This window comes from Eucalyptus grandis, chromosome 2, assembly GCF_016545825.1.
Source record: "Eucalyptus grandis isolate ANBG69807.140 chromosome 2, ASM1654582v1, whole genome shotgun sequence".
NCBI classification, from domain to species: Eukaryota; Viridiplantae; Streptophyta; class Magnoliopsida; order Myrtales; family Myrtaceae; genus Eucalyptus; species Eucalyptus grandis.
In genome coordinates, this window is record NC_052613.1 from 10,762,597 (window position 1) to 10,782,544 (window position 19,948).

The following is a 19,948-nucleotide window of genomic DNA, read 5'->3' on the forward strand; positions in this document are numbered from 1 at the left end:
GTTCCAGAAGGACTTATCAATAATTACAAACTTTAACTACTCCCCAAGTAATTTTTAACCACAACTTAACTAACACCGAGGGATTTCAACATCACTAGCAACAACTACCTATTGTAGATATTAGTCCAATTAATCCAAGATAAATCTAGAAGAGAGAGAGAGAGAGAGAGAGAGAGACGTTAGATCTTTAATACTCCTGACTGACTGCTCTCTCTCAGCATGGATCTTGCTAAGAAAGAGGCGATCGTACCAAATTACTTTTCATTAGTTGCAATATCATCGTCTTCTTTTAACCTTTGGTACTCCTTCGCTTCCAGTTCTAGTTGTAACTTCTTTGGAAAATGATTATCAACGCACAAAAAACATGCCTAAAATCTCAGAGAGTGTGCAACGATAAACGTATTTAGAGTAACTATTGGCGGACTCCAAATCCCCGCCGTAAATGTTGTAAGCGAGCTCTCTCTTTTTTTCCAGACACGATTGATTAAATTTATTTTCTTCTTGTTCCTGTAAATTCATTATTCCTGCACCTTAAATTCCAGAATTTGTTCTTCATTTCCTTCCAATTTCAGGCCAAGTAATTTCCCATCCTAGATCAACGCACAACCCCTTCTTTTTGACTTTTGGGTGAAAAAGTACAAGAAAACTCTTGACGATAGACAACAAAGAAACTGCGCACAAAAGCTACCCGTTTTGTAGCATAAAATTGTTGACATCATCTGAATGCCAAAATGATTTGTATTCTGTTTCTCGTAATTATACCTTATAATTTCTGAATTACACATTATTTGAGGTGATGCAAAGTTTTTTTCCTAGATAAATTTCTCTCAAAGCCAGGGAGAGTTATAAATTGGGGTCACAACAGATTTAACATGTAGATATTTGTGGAGAGCATCCACACCGAGATCTCTCCCGAAGCCGCTCATCTTGTAGCCACCATAGGGACAATCATTGTCGAACGCAAAGTAGCAATTTACCCAGATGACACCAGCTTGGATTGACCTTGAGACCGTGTTCACCAGATCTATGTTCTTCGTCAAAATCCCCGCTGCCAAGCCGTACCTCGTATAGTTGGCCCTCTTAATTGCCTCCTCGACAGTCCTGCCATCCCCATAAAATGATGAATGTAGCCCAATGTACTATAACAGGTCTCCATGTTTGTTCCAGCTACATATAGTAGTGGTTCAACTACATCGGAACCAGGTAATCAATAGCTTCGGGGACTAGTACTCACTTGAATTTCATGAGCGACATGACGGGACCGAAAATCTCGTCCTTCATGATCATGTTGTCCTCCTGATGGAAGGAGAGAGTTCGACAAAATCACAAATCAGTCGGAAGTTTAGTTCCTCTTGAAATAAGGGTTCATGTTCTTTAAGAAATATACTATGAATTGATAGTTTACCTTAACATTTGCAAAGATTGTTGGCTTTATGTAGTACCCTTCGGTGCCCAAACGCTCGCCCCCAGTCAAAAGCGTGGCTCCTTCTCTCTTTCCATGCTCGATGTAAGAAAGTATCTTCTCAAACTGTTTCTTACCAGCCTAGGATTTAGTGTAATTTGTGTGAGGCTAATTGTCAATTATATGCTTTATCGCAAGATCTAGCATGTTCTTGCTTCTTGCTGGTGTTCATTCTTACCTGCGGTCCTTGATGGACATTTGGATCAAACGGATCGCCGACCGACCAAGCCTTCGCCTTTGCCACTAGCTTCTTCTCAAACTCTTCATAGATCCCTTCTTGAACATACACCCGAGAGCCCGCGACGCATATTTCTCCCTACAACATAGAGTTGAATGGAGAAACCAATTTTGAGCATTTGGAACTTATTCTTTGGTTTTGCAAATGGCTTGAGAAGTTCAGACACCGTACCTTGTTAAAGAGGATACCGGTCAGAGCAAGGTCAGTAGCGGTATCTAAATTGGCATCATCAAAGACTATAAGAGGCGATTTCCCACCCAATTCGAGGGACACTTGTTTCAAGTTGCTTGTTGCTGCAGCTTGCATCACCATTCGTCCTACTTCTGTAGATCCCGTAAAACTGACCTAAAGTGAGATTTTCATGCCACATCAGTCCAAGCTAAAAAATTCACAAGCATACACTATCACAAAATTCAGCTGATGTTATCGCACGATAATAAAATGTTTCATGAAAGAAAGAACTCAAAATTTTACCATATCAACGTCCATATGATTGCTTATCGCTGCACCAGGCCGTTGGTCCAAAGCCGGCTACAACATTGATCACTCCATCAGGAACACCAGCCTGATGCAAAGCAAACCAAGATGTAAAGGCAGAAAAATTGCCTGAATAACCTCCATGCGTGTTCTCTGTCTCTTTTTTTGGGACGACTTTTTTTTTTGGAACTACTTTATTAATGCCTAACAGATATTCAAAATCATGTTTTCGCTTGCTTCGCTATTGTTGTCTTCAATATATTGATGAGACTATCCTCTTCATAATTAACCATAATTTCTAGACTAATAAATGACGAAATTTTTCCTATCGTCTACTGAAATCTAGTTCCAAGTAACTAAATTATCTACTTATTAATACAATTACACGCTAGAAGAATGACTTCTGCTTTGAAAAGCGTCTTTTCCAAATGAATTGACGTACTTTCTTAGCCAAATGAGCATAAAAGAGAGCCGATAGAGGGGTTTGCTCTGCGGGCTTCACGACCATGGTGCAACCAGCTGCCAATGCCGGGGCAACCTTCACGAAGAACATGGTGGTCGGGAAGTTCCAAGGGATGATGTGCCCAACCACACCGACCGGCTCACATAGGGTGTACCCGTGAAGCTCACGCGACATCTTCAGTACCTCACCGTGGATCTTGTCCGCTGCACCGGCATAGTACCTGAGCATTGTGGCAGCTTGAGGAATGTCCAAGGCCTTGCCCATGCTGAATAGCTTCCCGGCGTCCACGGTGTCCAAAGCGGCCAGTTCGTTTATATTCTCTTCGATCAAGTCCGCAAATTTCGACATGATCCTTCCCCTTTGCTGTTGATGAATTTACAATCATATGTCATATAAAAATCAAAATTCATGAACATTGGGATTTTAGAATGAGATGCACACGGAAAACTATGTTTTGGAGGTTTAGACAGAACTACATGAATTTTTCTATTCACTTATTCTTTCTGCCGCTAAATTGTTATGATTACAAAATGAAAATTACGAGAAAAGAACAAGAAGAAAGGCCTTGCTTACTGATTGAAATAGAACAATGCTATCCTTATTTAGATGATCTACAAAATTCGTTTACCAAGAGATATGTCAGGCTATAAATGAACATTTTAAACCAACGAGCCACATTCGAGAACCTACAATAGTTTGACAATGTCATCTAGTAAGTCAATTTTAAATGTCTAGCATATTCTATTAAGATAACGCTAGACATTTATCTCTATGCACGCTTGTCTAGATGCAGGAAAATGAACCAAAACATATATTCTCAGAAAAACGAACTGCAACATATGTTGCATATAATAACTATATAGAATTCGAAAAGGGCATTTCTAGCTGAAACAAATGCAGAGACTAAGTATAAATTCAATTGAGTCAATTACATTTCGAGAACAAGTAAATTTTATTTCTAGAAGAATGCACTGTACCCCCAATATATATATTTTCTCATAACAATTGTCGCATTCTACAAAGTGCTAAAGTTAGCTATGCTGAAATATATATATATATATATATATATATATATATATATATATATATATTTCCTAATTCTAGCATAAACAAATGTAACATACAAAAGGATACCTGTGCAACTGCAGCGTCTGGGAATAAAATTAGAAATATCATTTAAGTTGATTATGTACTTTAGCTTCTATGATTGATCGAAGAATCTTCTTCAACTGAATTACAATGAAGAGATCGAAATTTCCTATGTTTAATAACATAATCATAAATAGAGATCAAATCTGAGCGGGCCCTAATTTGTCGATTTCAAAGAGGCAAGCAAGAGAGGAGGAGGACGTTAACCCCATGAAATAAGGGAGGAAAAATGAAATAAAAATATCTTCTCCACGAATGTAATGGTTAAGATGATGAAATAATAAAAATATCATAAGTGTCAAACTTTTATATAGTGCTCACTTGACTATCATAATTTTTTTTTTCAATTACTTAAGTGTCATAAATTCAAAATAACATTCACTCATAACTTTTAATTAATCATTTGAATACCATCAATTTTTTTTTTTAAATATTCATTTGGGTGCCAAAATCTAACATGACATAACATTTATATTGAACCTTTTCAAAAAGTTATAACCCTTACTTGATCGATTGAAAAATTATATGATCTCCAAATGATCGGAACAAGAGAAACTTATGATGCTCAAGTATACTCAAGTAATAAAAAAAAAGTTATAGTACTTATATAAGTACCGTACAAAAGTTATAGTACTAATGATATCATTTTTCCTTGATTAAAATTCGATTTTGAACAAAATAATAGAAAATTAATTCTGTTGGTAAATATTTTCGTTTTTCCCAAGCCATGATAAGAAGACGGTGCCATCATGTGACGGAATTTTTTTTTTTAAATCTTTTTTTATCAAAAGTGATGGAGACTTGCTGACCGCACATTTCAAGCATGGGATTTTGTAACCAGAGTATAAACCTTCCAAAATCAATTGCCATGAATGCTCCCACAAAAACTAAGGCCGTTCAAAGAATAATAATATACAGAATCTAATCATGTAGAGCTACATTAAACACCTATAGAAAAAGAAAGAGTTAATGCGAAACCAACCTTTCATATCAATTTTAAATTTAGTGCCTTGAACCAAGATTAATTTGTAAATTGTCGTGCACAATTTCCAAAAGGAAATGAAAATTTAATTGAATTTGAGAACTAAGATATTGTATGAATTTAATGTTAGCCAAGTAAGGACTTCAAATGGGATAATACTTCACACTGACAAATGACGAATCACAGCCTAAAAATCTCAAATTAATTTGACAACAAAAGATATTTTTCAAAAAATGCAGACATTGATCAAAATAAATGATTAGAGTAAATAATTTTGTGCTAGTGACAAGCTCAAGTGACGATATTTACACACAAAACGAATTACTGCAATCACATATATGATTAAATCTATATTTTATATATTAAAATGTTTTAGTAATAATACAAAATGAGACACAAACCTTGGGAATTCTAATTTGACAAGTCTCAAGCAGCCTTTGGTTTCCTTTTGGTATGTAGTGTTGTGCTAAATGTATATTATGTGTATGGTTTTCTTTAGTGGTTCTAGTTTTTGTCATTTTACAATTCAAAGGTCAATTTTGGCAATTAATTATGGAAGCTGTAAATTCTTGTTGCCATAATCCCACAATTGGGATGGATGGTTAGCATGTCCCCATCACTTTCCATGAAGTGACGGATCGTCTCCTCAGATTTTTTCGTTTTTCCCTATCGTCGGAGGGGCTCCCCACAGAAGTATTTAATGGCCTGAATTAGGTGTCTGACACTATCAATCAAATCCATAGGGACTAAATCATAGCTAAATCACAAGTAGTGAGCATTGAATGGTTTCGCGATTCCGGTTCCAAGAAAATAAAAAATTTACAAATTGATGAATTTTCCAAATTGATCATTCTTGGTTTGGTTATGTGTGCCTTTTGCTAACTGTGTTAATTTTCTGCACTTCCACGTTTGATAACACATAATACACGTTGTCATTATTTATAACAAAGTGTTGGTATGATATGGGGAAGAACAGATAGATAAAATAACTGAAAAAATATCTTATTTATTGGCCGGATATAGATTAATCGATCAATCATGTTATTTTTTTTATTAGTTTGTTTCTTTCACGTGTCATTATTTTTAACGTGGTGTGTGGTCAGAGAAAATAACAGACTTGTCCACCCACACAAGTTATCCTTTGGCCCCATAAGGGAAAAAAAAATACAATTATTGCTATTGATCAAAGAGGTTGTTTTATTACCCAACATGGAAAAAACAAATAAGTGTGATGCCACGCTTCATTATAGTCGATGCTCACAAATTATGTATTCAACCATCATTTTTCTTAGGTTTAAGATTGCACTTGAACCCATAACGATTCTTTAATAAAATGGATATGAGGTAACACAAAAATATATTCACTAAAATCAATTTACTAAATGGAGCGTCAAACTCTCAAATTCTCAGTTTCGATCAATTTATCTCACACAAAAATCCCTGCTAAAACTAATATTGTAATTTCGATAAGATGAATCCATAAGTGAATTTATGAATTAATTTTGACTTGTACTATCTTTTTAATCTGATGGAAAAAGAATCTGAAGAAAATAAAATGAAGGACGAAACGGGAGAGAGAAAATTAAATGAATTAATTTCGACTAGTACTGTCTTTTTAATCTGATGGAAAAAAAATCTGAAGAAAATTAAATGAGGACGAAACGGGAGAGAGAAAGGAAGGGACATACATAACCCGGCATGCGTGGCCAGGGGCCGTGATCAAATGCTTGGCGGGCGGCTTTCACGGCCAAATCCACATCCTCTTTATCTCCCTCTGCAACTCTTGCTATAACTTTTCCATTTCTCGGATCTATCGTCTCGAACGTCCTCCCTGCTCATCCAATTTCATTCACCATCACAAACTAGAAATTCCGACATGTAAGAACAAGAAGAAGAAACCAAACGAGAACAAGAACTCGTGGGGACTGCGAGTTTTTCTATGGCCAACAGCAAATCCTACGATGTAAGATTCTCTCGAGGTCAATCTCGATTCGGAGGGTCGTTTTTTCCTTTCGATGCTCCGTTTTCTGTGCTCCGAACAGAGCAGTGAATTTCACTCATCCTAAACAGAACTGCTTGAATGACACCAAACCAACTTCGGGACAATTACGTGACAAGAAGCTGGCGATTGAATTGGAGGGCCCTCGTGATAAACTAAAGAAAGTGAAGAGAGTACGTTTCTGAAGAAGAAAAACTAAATTTACTAAGCAAACGAACACAGAACTAGGATTGCTCCTTGCGGTCATCGTCGTTGTCGTGTGAGTTACTAAGAAAACGACAACTCGAATGAGCATTCTGAATTCTACCTTTGACGGAATCGACGAACTCGCCATTGATGAAGAGCTTGGTGAACTTGATCTCCGGAATATGTTCATCATAAGCCTTCAGACTTTTGTTTGCGTTGCTCTGGTTCGCCGCCATCTCTCTCTCTTCTCTGCACTAAAAATCTCTTTACGTTCTTGGGAGGAGGGCGGAGGAAGGATCCCTTTATAAAATAGATGGTCGTTTTCTTTCTCACAACACATAGGGGAATTTTAGGGCAAAAAAAATGTTTTTTAGCAATATTTATTTATTGCTTGGTGACAAGGAGAGGAAAATTCGGTCACGATGCACAATTCACCTAGTTTCCACGAATTCCTCCTTGATTTTTGCCTTTACTTTTTGGACTTTATTCCAAAAAAAGAATTTTACCGAATGACATCAGTCAGATTCAATAAAAGCTCATAATTCATGTTCACAACATTTAAAATCACACGAATCCCTCGGATTGGTTAGGTCAAGATCAAGGCTTCAGTCAAAGTTCATGCGAACACAAATGCGTTAGCTAGATTTATGTGTTGGTTTCTCTAGTTACCATGCAAATGATATGTGTAAATCCCAGGCAATATCATGACATTTTTTTTTCTATATAGTCATTGTAAATTTTTTATCTCCACATGTAGTATTTTATGACGTAATAATTGTGTAAATATGACGAAGATTTAGTTCATAATGATCCATGTGAACATCGCGGAAAGGGACAAAAACCTTTTAAGGACAACTTAACAAAATCCTTTCAAACACAACTTTCTGTTTTGTTATGATGATGGGTGACATAAGACTTTAAATTCATCTTCTTCTTTTTTATCATAAAGTAAGGCATGTTCGACACGCGTGTGTATAGCCACTCCACACGTCTTGACCATGCCTTCTTCTTTTTTATATTGAGGTTTAAAAGTCAGGGGACGTCAATTAATAGATTGTTTTTTTTTTATTTATTGTCATGATAGATTATCATTAGAATATCATTTGAATGAGAACACTTAATCTTTGGACAACAAACACATGAGATAATTCAAACATGTAAAATATACAAATGCATAAGTTTGGAAAATTAGAATGATATTTTAAATGTCAGGGAAAAGAAATAAATTGCTTTTCGCTTTTAGAAGCCAAAACAAACAAACTCTAATTAATTATTCAACTATGACACAAGAGTGAGAAGATATACAACATCGAAAAGGATTTGTTGGTAAAAGAATGCCAGTATATATGAAATAATTGAAATGTAAAATGAAATGAGGGAAAAATTTTGACCATATAATTCTTGGAATTTTTTAATGATTCAATTGTGCAGGGCCATAAATTAGGTGCATGACATAAATTGCTATGCTAAGTTAACTCCCTATCACGATTCCTTCAGTCGTGTTTCGTAGTCATTTGATTAGTCCTATTAATAGATAAAAAGATTCAGTGTGGTCCTTTCTCCACTATATATCTATAGTCCTCCATTTTCTCCTTAAATTTATTTTATCGGCAGCCCTACAATTTGAGTGATAAGAAATAAAACTAAATGCAAATCAGTCACGTAAGTTGGCCGTAGAATTCGATCAGAACAAGCTAAAAAGCAAGGTCAAATCGAACTTCACCAAGTGAAACTTATCTTTCTATTTCACATTATAGAAAATCAAGGATTACCTTATCTTTCCTCAAAATATGTTTCAAATAACACACATCAATTTCTTTTCCAAAAATAATCAATTGAACACCGCGACTAACCAAACAGGCAAAGTGATTTCACCTAGCCAATCCGCACTTCAAGTACTTTAATTTCGCCAATTACTTCAATTTGAATTATCGGATTGAAATAGAATTTCTGGTCTATAAGCTTTTGGGAAAAACTAAGCTGTAATCGATCAATGCTCCATCTTCCACCATCTTGCGGTAGGGCCATGCATGATGAAAGAATAAAAGGGCTTCCCAAGGAGCCGATGAAGATGGGTACGGAAGGTTCTTTAGGGTTCTGTAGGCGTGGACGAAATTCCATCTCACACATATGGTAAAGTCAAGGTTTGCACGGATTATGAGGAAAATATTGCCAACCGTCTTGAAAAGATTGCCCATTTTTTAATCTATACGTACGTGGATTCTCGCAATCTTTTCTTTTTCGTTCTTCTATCTGTAAGATAAACGCCTTGTCGTTTTACATTTTAGTTAGAATGTCAAGTATAGGAAAATGGGCTAAATATATTTTCGTCCATCCCTGCTTGGAGATGCGGCCGACCCTTGGAAATGGTCTCGCAATTCTTCATTCCGGTTTGCTTGCGGGATGAGGTATACCATGTCCCGCATCGTCTGCGCACGAGCTTTATGACAGTCCTTTTATAACCTCCCTCGATGATAATGGGTATCTAAATGGTCAACTAATCCCCATAAACGCATAGATATCATCTAGGACGTATAAATTTAGTCACGTTTGACCCTTAGAGCGACAAGCGCAGTGACGAGCGAAGGGCGGGCGTGATATCGAAATTACATCACATTGAATAAGCTATGGTTTAAAAACAGGAATATGCAATATTACTCCCGAATATTTAATCGTCTAGGTCGTCGCAATCTCCATTTGATAAGTCAATATTGCCATCGACATCACTTGTTTTAAAAAAAGAATAGAAATCGAGATGTGAAGGTCAAACTCAAGGCATCCCAAGCCGCCTGACGTATGATCGGGTCCACATCGGCTTTTGATGGAGTGGTGCGTATGTCGACAGATATGGGGACGCCATTTGCCGAAACAAAGCAACGTTGAATTTGTCAAAATTCTATCTCCCTCCTTCGTATACGCCGCGCATACATTTACATACAGCTCAGCTTTTAATGTCTAGCAAGGACACATTGCTTTTTCCACTAAAATGAGACGAATAGCATTTCAGAAAATCATGGAAGATCCGATATGGTCTAAAGATCTGTAAAGTTTTAAAGACCGGAGGAGTTCCAAAAAAAGAGAAGGAAGAGATGTTTAAACTTATATAATAGACCCAAAAGAAAATTTTAACAATAAAAGCCACTCTAGATGCATCTTTAATTACCTCGTCAAAGAAACGAAACTTTCGATCTCAACTAGTATATTTTTATTCATAATCGAATTATACCTATTCTTTTAGACCAAAAATGCAAAAAGGAGCAAAGCCCTAAGGTTAACTTGTGTTAAAGCAACTCACATGCTTATCTTCGAGATCTATATGTTGTTCATATATATGTGGTCTCCCTCCATTTATAATATAAGCCGAAATTTTTGAATTAAAATTTTAACATTGTTTTTTTTTTTTTTTTTTATGACCGACGGACAGCTGGAGATTATCCTTCGGAGATCACACGACCCTCCGGTGCTCAGTAGCACCGGTAGAGCCTTGCCGTAAGCCGTTATTTAGATATAAATCCTCGAGGGGCTAGCTCAGTAAACCATCCCTAAGACCCCATTTAAGTCACGAGCATCCAAAGATTCGAACTCGTTTCCTCGGAGATGAGGTTGTGAAGTCCAACCATCACGGCTATCTACGGGTGGGTATTTTAACATTGTATTAGTGTCATGTTCAATATATATTTCATGTGTCTCTTGATCAAAATCTTTATATGCATATCGCCTCCCTTTGTCCAAAAGCTAAAAACTTAACTAGTAGGGTGGAGATTCTAAAACTTCATTTATAGTAATTACACAAAGTTGGCTGCAAACCATGAGTAAATAGATTCATCAATAAAGAAAACTTTTTCCTGGTATATCGCCCCTAAATTTCTGCATCAGCACGCTAAAATATGCGTAAGACATCTCACCGTATCGCACAAGTAATGACTCTTTTAAAGCAATGACTAGCCATCGATGTGGTGGACTGCTTTTGCTAGCTCACGTCCATCCACGTTTTGCTGCGTTCATCACCTCCTCAAACTTTCTCAATTGGACATTTCTTGAAGACTGAAAGGTATGCAAAACATATTATCTTTAAGAGCAGATTATCTATTCACACTTGGGAATGGAAAGTGGGGGTTCTAATCCCCACCTTCTCAAAGAGAGTTGGGATGGGGATAATTTAATTTTAGGTGTGAGTTTCAACTCCCACGTCCTATAAGGAGGCAATGTAAAAATTTGAGAGTGAAAATAAGAATTAGAGTAGAAGTAGAGTAAGATCAGTAAAAAATAAAAAATAAAAACTATTTTCAAGTAAATAAATTCACTTGCCCACCATTTGCTCACACAAGCGATGATGACACTCTCCAACAAAGTGAGTATCTGTTGCATTGGCTGGCTCGTAAAAATACATTTAGCCACAAGAAAGCAAAGTCAATTGGGTAAATTTTAAGGTCTACTAGATAATTGACCGTCATTTTTCCAAGTTTACGTCATTCTTGCACAAGTGGCGGTTGAAAGACTACGTTGAACCAAGCTATGAACTTCATTTAAATCAAAATAAATCAGATAACATGTTAAATCATGGGGTCTTAATCCATTTGATTTCATTTTATACATGGTCTAGTCAAAGGGGATACCGGGCAGTTTGCATAGATTTAGGGTGCGTTTAATTCAGTTTTGCCAAAACCCTTTGGGGCTTGAAAGTCAAATGGCATTTGGCAATTTTCAAGAGAGCATTGGGGAAATGCAAAATGCATTTCCAAAGTCCTCCAAGGCCTTTGGCCCAAGGAAGCTAGGGGGTGTTTTGGAATATTGTATTTTTGGAATGCAAATAGGCTTTTTCTTCCTTCCAATTTTACTCTCTCTATACTTTTATGATTTCGGAAATGTCCTTGAGAGCCCTAACGTTACTGGCGAAGGTCTTAGCCACCGGCGAGCGGCCGGCAAGCTACTGCTAGCCAACCCCCAAACCCCAGGCAGCGTTGACTTGGGTCGAGCATCGATATCAATCGAACAATGGCAGAACGGCACTGATAACCTCATAGTGGAAAACAATCGCAGCTTCTCCTCAATGATCATAAAAGGGCGAGAGGCGAAATTCCATCGAGTGGACGATCAGTGCAAGGATACTTCGGGTAAGCCCGAACTGGCAAGTGCAGAAACGAAGATTATGAACTTCAAACCCAGCGTAGAATTTGCCCCTGTTTGAGAAGTCTAGACTCAAATTCAATGGGGCGAGCACACTTTTCCAGATCATATAAGAGGCAGAATCGCCAAGGAAGGTACTGTATTCAAGCCCTCGTGTAACTATTTAAAAGAATCAAACGATGGATAAGATCATTCCATGCCTTTGAAAACGAAATATGTTGACATAAAAATTTGTCTGACTTTTATCATCGACAAATAAGGAGTTTAATCGATTAGTCAGATAAGTCATTAATAAACAAGGATATCGATTTGAGGAATACTGAAATCAACAGGTCATCAATAGGTGAGTGGGGTTATCAACAAGGACTTCTGCCGGTCCACGATACTTATCAAATATCCATTACCACAAAAAGAATCAACTGCGATAAATAGAACTAGACTACATAGGAATTTAATCAACAATAACACTTGGAAAATACATACTCGATGATATAAACAGATGTAAATGAACTATGCTGGAATTTAACAGATGACATTGTTAGGATACCCACGTAAGTGAGTTATGTTAGATAAATATTACATCAAATAATTGACGTAGTGTAAAATAGTTAATATATCCCAGTTGGCTTAAACTTTTTAGTCAATATGGATCCACCTATGTTGACAAGTTCGGATTTAGACTCCCTCTTGACAATCTTCTCAAGTGAAGGTATCAGACCTCTGTTGTGTTCTTCCAACAAATGGTATCAAAGCTAATGATTGTGGTTTCCGAGCAGGTGACCGATGTGGTGTAGCAAGATGGGCCCATAAATTAATGCAAAAAGATACCTAAATTAAGGAAGAGCAGCCCTAACATTGAGCTCACACGTGAGGGGAGAATGTTAGAATGCACGTGTGAGTAAGTTGTCTTAAAAAAGTCTCACATTGAAAAATTAATATGGTATGGAGCAGTTAATATATCATAGTTAGCTCATAACTCATTAGCTTAAACTTTTAAGTGAATATGGATCCAACTGGATATGTTGATGGGCTTGGACTTAAGCTCTCTCTCTCGGTAATCTCCCCAAGTGAAGATATTGGACTTCTGTTGTGCGCTCCCAACAAACACAATCTAAAAACACAAAGATAGTATGCCAAAATTTAATCGATGCCACAATCTGAAAACACATTTGGTAATCTAATAGACGACACGGCACCCAAAATAAAGATGCACATCAAAATTTAGTTGACAATACGAATCCCGAAACTAAAACTAGGAAAAAAAAATCAATGTAGGAAGATAAAAGTACACGAAAGATAGTAAGTCTGCTTGATTTGGGCGGGGGAGTTTTCCAGTAGGTTGATCATAGTATTTATAATGGTTGTGTAGCAATTGCTTATTGACGCTTCCTAGTAGTTGCATTATTTCTGAACGGTTTCTCTGTTTCTTTTTTCCGATACTCTCGTACCCATGATTTCTTAACTTACTTTCTGAGCGGTTATTTTCCTCAGACAACAGCCTCGTGATTTTGCTCTGGTGATGACTAGTAATTGTCCATCGGCAACCGTCCCACGATCTTGGCATCCTATGATCCCACATTCAAATGACAATTGTTCCCTCAAAAAATGCATGTCCGTGTTTCTCCTCAATCCTAACTGCTTGGTTTCGTTTTGTAGTATGCCTCTATACTCCTTAAGTGAACCTCTGCCAATTGCTCTATTGTTTTTCAACTGCTCCACCTCAAACTGGTGATTAATCCCTGTGTTTCTCGTGCTTTCAAAGATCTTGAATGGCATTCGGCTACTTGCCCATTGCCAGCGTACATATCGACAGTTGCTAGTAGCTCAACGTCATGTACCGATAGCGGAATGTGTGTCAGCGATGCGTATCGACGTCGATCTTCCAAATACCAATCTTCCTAGTTATGGGCAATATATCATGCATGTGATATTGTTCACATGCTGCTCATATGACTGTCTATTCATGTCAAAACACGTGCTTGTCAATGACTCGGATCATTTTTTGGTGTAAATAAATACCGGGTGATATTTGACAATCCTCATGATCTCGGAAGTGGTAACTTTTTTTGGAAAATGATTGTCAATGTATGAACAACATAACTAAAATCTCGAAGAGCGTGCAGCAATAACGGTCACTCAAATTTATTATTAACCTTTCATCTTGCTCCCTGTAAATTTGTTAGTTTTGCACCTTAAATTCCAGAATTTGTTCTTCATTTTCTTCTAATTTCAAGTCAAGTAATTTCTTATCCCTCTTTTCACTTTCTTGGGGAAACAAGTACAAGAAAACTCTTGATAATAGAAAATAAAGAAATTGCACGCAAAAGCTTTTGTAGCATGAAAATGTTAACATCATCCGAATGCCAAAATAATCTGCATTCTATTTATTGTAATTATACCTTATACTTCTGAATTACACATTTGACACCAAAGAAAGTGTAGAGAAGTAAGAGACAACACAAGTGAGAACTAAAATGGATAAGTCGCTTGCCACTCGTAAGAATCTACCTAAGAGATAAGAGCAAAACAAGAAATCCTTCTTGTTCTCAAGCCAAAGGCTAAATGAATTATCTCTCAAAACAAGTCTACATTCTTTATTCATTATAACATGCTTATATAGATGATCTTGGAACAACTCTCCAAGCATGAAGAATTACTAATACTCTTTGGAAAGATAAAAGGACTCATAGGAAAGACGAACTAGAAAATAACGAAAATAAAATAGGGACTCTAGAATTTTTAATGAAAATTACTAGACTTTGAAAAAATAAGAAACAAATGTTGGATGCATGTTTCCAATATTTACTTGATCCAATATTACTGAATTAATGGCCTTTGAGGAATGCGGACACTCTTCATACGCGAAGTTATCGAAGTGGACTCGGTATTGGCAACTAGGCGAATGGTAACTTTTCGTAGAACCGATGACATCTAAGAATGCCTTAGCATCGACAATATTTGAGCCACCACATGATGCAAAGCTCTTGTCTCAGAAAAATTCTCTCAAAGCCGGGGAGAGTTATAAAGCAAGGTCACAACAGATTTAACATGTAAGTATTTGTGGAGGGCATGCAAATCGAAATCTCTCCCGAAGCCGCCTGTCTTGTAGCCACCATAAGGATAGTCGTTATTGAACGCAAAGAAACAGTTTACCCAGACGACACCCACTCGAATTGACCTTGACAACATTTGATGAGCGGCTTGCTAGTTGACTGCACTGCTAAGCAAATGATGAAATCCTTGGAGGCAAGGTATCATGTTTCATCCAATGCTAAGATTGGGATACTTATGCAAACACTCTTCAATATGAGGGATGATGATTTAGGTGGGGCCGGAGATCATGTGTGTAGGATGGTAGACCTACAGACAAAACTTCGAGTTCTTCAGATTAATATTTCCAATACTTGCATTGTGCATCAAGTATTAAATACCCTTCCTCCTGATTTTAGGATTATCAAGACCAATTATGACTCATGTGACATCCAGAATTTTCAATATTGTTTCTATTAAATTAATCGAGCATTTCATTGACGTGTCTATAGGATTGTTCTCAGAGCTGATCACTCTCGAGATAACTAGGCTAATTGGGTAAGCTATTAAAGAATTTTAAGGCAATAGACTTGAGAATTCGACCAGGAATCGGCTTCTCGACCATGTTCATCTTTAGAGGTCATTACGGCACAATTAAAAATTGAATTGAGATCAGAGATAGGTTGGCTCGACTGAGATGTGTGGCCGATCGTGGGTGACTCCACTAAATTGGAAAATTCTCGTCGACCGGCACTAATTTGTTTTTTCTGTCGTTTTGGTACCCTGCGTTTGTAATCGAGCCCTTGAGATTTTCACGACAATCAATAGTCGCCAATATGTCGAGTGGGTTCATTGTGGCTCGAAGAAAATTGACCATGAGTCAATTACACTGAAAAGTTCTGAAAACCACTCGGTAGTCTAGGTCACGCTAAAAGCGCGCCGGAGTGAAATTAACCGTCAATTTGAGTCAGATTTCAAAAATCGAAAGTTCAGTGGTGTCATAAGCTATTTTAGGAACGTTAACTCAGTCTCAGAAGATTTTTCGGAGGTATTGAGATTTTTACAAAAAATGGGTTCGGACGTTGCGGAAAATCAACGGAAATTCAGATTGGCTAAATTAATGGAAAATTGGACTCTTAGGCCGAGCCTTTGTGTGTCGTGGATTTATAGAAAATCATTTGGGATTTTTCTTCGTCGAAATTGGGCCTCAATTTGGAAAATTGAGTGAGGAGATTGAATTTAATTGGTGAAATTCGGAATTTGAAATGGGGCTAGAAATTGGACTTCAATTTGGATATTTTTGTGGAATTTAAGTTGTGGAAAGAATTAGGGGGACATTGCATTAAATTGGGTGGATAGAGATGTAGACTTTAAGCTCTATTCTAGTCTACTTGAGCTAGAAATCCAGCTGCCCTCCAATTGCTTGCCGTCCCTATCCCCTCCTGCGCATGTCTCCATTATATTTTTCAATTCCCCGGAGCTCCTTCGAAACAACCCAGCGAGGACTCCATCTTCATCCACGGAGCTCCATTTCTCTGCCAAATTCGGTCCACAAAAGAGTCCAACAAAGCTGAGTTGTTGACTCATTGATGTGTTGTCCTTCATCCACATGGCCATCTTCACATCCTTGCACGCCCAGAGGAGTCCATTGAAGATTGGACCGAAGAACAGCTGTACCGAAGATCAAAGTCGCATCCTCCACTAGGCTTTGTTGGCAGCAATTTGATTTCAGCTTCACCGGTTTGCGCGCCTTCAACCCCACTCGGTCAACACTCGATTGAAGCCCTCCCCTCGTCTTGGACCACTGCAATTTCGTTGTTCCGCCAGCTGCAACACCGAAATTCCCAACTCGCCACACTTCCAACGGATTGCTGCTCCGTGTCTTCTCGCAAGCTACCAACGACGCCGAAGCTGCTCCATCTTGATTTTGCTTCTCCACTGAAATCCCGCAGCAGCCATGCGTCCAAGCTGCAACTCCCTCGGTCAACACTCCACCGAATTGAAGACTGAAGCTGCTCCCTCTTCATCCACGTGGCCAGCTCCATCGAGAGATCTCTCCCTCCACACGTCCGAGACACCACAGAGATGCAATATGCTTCCGTTTTTTCCATCTTCACGCTCGAGCTTCCCCAGTCCAACATTCTGCCCAACTCAGCTTGTGGAGTCCAGCTGCCGTAGATTTCAGCAACATTGGCCTTGCAGTCCAGAGGCCCATCGGCAGCTTTTGTTGCCTCTTGGTTGGCCCATCAGCCCAAGGAAACTCAGTGCATTATCAATTAGAATTGAAGCCTAGCGATTTGGCTTATTTCAGCCCAAAGAGAGAGCCCATTTTCAGTTTAATTTTGGCCGAGCAAGCAGCCCACAATTCAATATTTTCAAGCCCAAGTGATTAAGGAAGTCAGCCCAATCTTGAAGTCCAAAGTTTCTTTGGGCTTGCGAAGTTCTTGGCCTGGCCCAAGTTCGGCCGCCGTTGCGTCGTCGTCTCGGTGTCCCGGCCTTCGTTTAGTGCAAGTGAGTTTTACTCACTAACGCTTTCTTAGTTTGCTAATTATGCCTAAGGGTTGGTTAGATTTAACTAAGTGTAATTATGTGGTTAGATTAGGTTAGAACAATTAAATTAATGACTTAATGATGCATGTTAGGTGATTAGACTTAATCACTAGCAAGTAGAGAGCTTCTAATATTTATTGAATGTATCTCGGGGTTTTCCCGACCCGTTTTGGGCTCCAATCAGGAAATACAGGCCTAAATTGGATTTTTAATAGTTATTTATTTAATTTTCGAAATTAATTATTTAATTAATTATTTTTCCGGAAATTCAACCGAGATGGCCAGTGACCGGAATTTCGTGCTGATTGTCGTGGTGCAGCCCGTTTATTTATTTGAGCTCTACGTTGTGTGGAATTGAATTAATTGTGAAATTTGATGATTTGTCCAAAATTGTTTGTTATTAAATATTTGTTTGGTAAATGGCTGAATATAGGTATATAGTGCAAGTTACGTTGATGGGCTATATAATAGAGAGAATGGTGAGAGCTAATTGAGAATATTATTGGCTGAGACCAATCAGGGACGATGTTATTGGACATACGTGGTTCGGTGATTGGAAGTATTACTGGCGAAAACGACGCCTTAAAGAACGCATGTGAATGACTTATAGACAAAAGTGGTTTGGTGATTAAGGAAATATCACTGGTGAAAACAACGCCTTAAAGAACTCACGATGTTGTCTATTGCCGATGTCACCTTGGCGAAAACGGCGCCCTAGAAAGGATACGTGGTTCGGTGATCGAGGATATCACTGGTGAAAACGACGCCTTAAAGAACGCAAGGTGTTAGTGACCGGTATGTCATTGGCAAAAACGACGCCCGAGAAACACATATGATTTGGTGAAGGAGTATACCATTAAGGAATTATGGTATGAGTGGGTATGACCTAAAGGTGATTCGAATGACATGTAATCGACTAAATCGATTGATCAATGCTTGATCGGATGTTGTGAATTGTTTGAATATCTGTAATTAACCTTGAATTGTAGGTTAGAAATGAGGCCAAGGTAAGTCCTCTGACTCGTGTTGTGCTTAGGCAACTGTTTGGCGTATTAGTTTACTAATCGGGTCTTAGGGGTAGAAATCGCTGAGACATGGTCTCATTGGTTATTGAATAACCATTTCAAGACCCTGAGGAGAAGCTGAGGAGGAGGAACCAGAAGGAGAAAGATTTTTGAAGAAGAAGTTGATCTGCAAAGGGATCTTAAATACAACCCGGATGTGGATTAAGATCCCATCCCTTTTGTGAACTCTGTCTTAGTGTAGATAGGTGTGAGACTTTTATGCTGTAAATAGTATTGTAAATATACTATAAGTTGTGGTGTTAATAAAAGTGTGGTTGTGAATTTCAATATGAAAAATATGGCATGTTTTTCTATCACATTATTTTATTGTCTGGGGATTTATAACTGCTTCCGCATGCGTAATAAACAGAAATGGTTGGCGATACTTAGTCCTGAGATATCGCACTTTAAAATCGACCAAGTAGAAGGATAAGCTCGTCCCCGAGGATCGAGGCGTGACAACTCACAAGATAAAACCTAGTCAATTAATGACCTCATAGTTAGAGTGGTGGCAGAGGAAGAGAAACTGAAGAAAGAAAGAGGACATCTTGCCTTATATGCCTCAATTCTACCAATAGAAAGGGTAAAGGGATTGTACATCATATTTATAAAGGAAATCGTAAAGTCATAGGCCCTTCTAATAGTATAACTCTTAAGAAAGGAAATTTCGAAACTGCTGGTCCTTCCAACAATATCGGTCCTAGAAAATCACCCTTTAAGAGGGAGGGTGTACTTTATTATTTCTATAGGAAGAAAAGACACATGCAGAAATATTTGCGATAAATGTAAAGCTTGGTTGTCTAAGAGTGAGCCTAAAGGAAATCATAAATAGAAGGACATCAAATCAGGATGAATCAAAGCTCATTGTGAGAAACAACGATAAAATCGACATTGAGTTCGTGAGAGATGTCATTTTGATCTTAGATTCTGGTTTCAATCTAACATTAAGAAACACATTTTTTATACATTCCTTTAGACGAAACTTAGTTTCTATATCATGTTTGAACATGCATGGCTATTTTTTTTAAAATAAAGAATAATATTATTTCTATATTCTTTAATTCAAATAAGGTTGAATGTCTCAATATGTTCAATGGATTGTACAGATTGTATTTATCTCCCGATGATATATATGTCGTTAATATAGTTGAAAATATTGTTTTTAAAAGATCTCTACTTAAGGAATAGTTTTTTGTATTGTAGCATAAATATCTTCATTAC

At 37.7% G+C, this 19,948-nt stretch overlaps 1 protein-coding gene across 1 annotated transcript; it reads right to left on the reverse strand.

Annotated features, from left to right (window-relative positions):
* Positions 1-672: 672 nt before the first annotated feature.
* On the reverse strand, positions 673-7,251 carry LOC104438295 (aldehyde dehydrogenase family 2 member C4). Its single transcript, XM_010051409.3, is given in 10 exon segments — positions 673-1,101; positions 1,235-1,296; positions 1,406-1,543; positions 1,641-1,778; positions 1,872-2,045; positions 2,175-2,210; positions 2,212-2,265; positions 2,620-3,003; positions 6,460-6,602; positions 7,078-7,251. Coding segments are annotated over 10 exon segments (1,518 nt in total). The 5' UTR covers positions 7,193-7,251; the 3' UTR covers positions 673-827.
* Between the last annotated feature and the right edge of the window lie 12,697 nt (positions 7,252-19,948).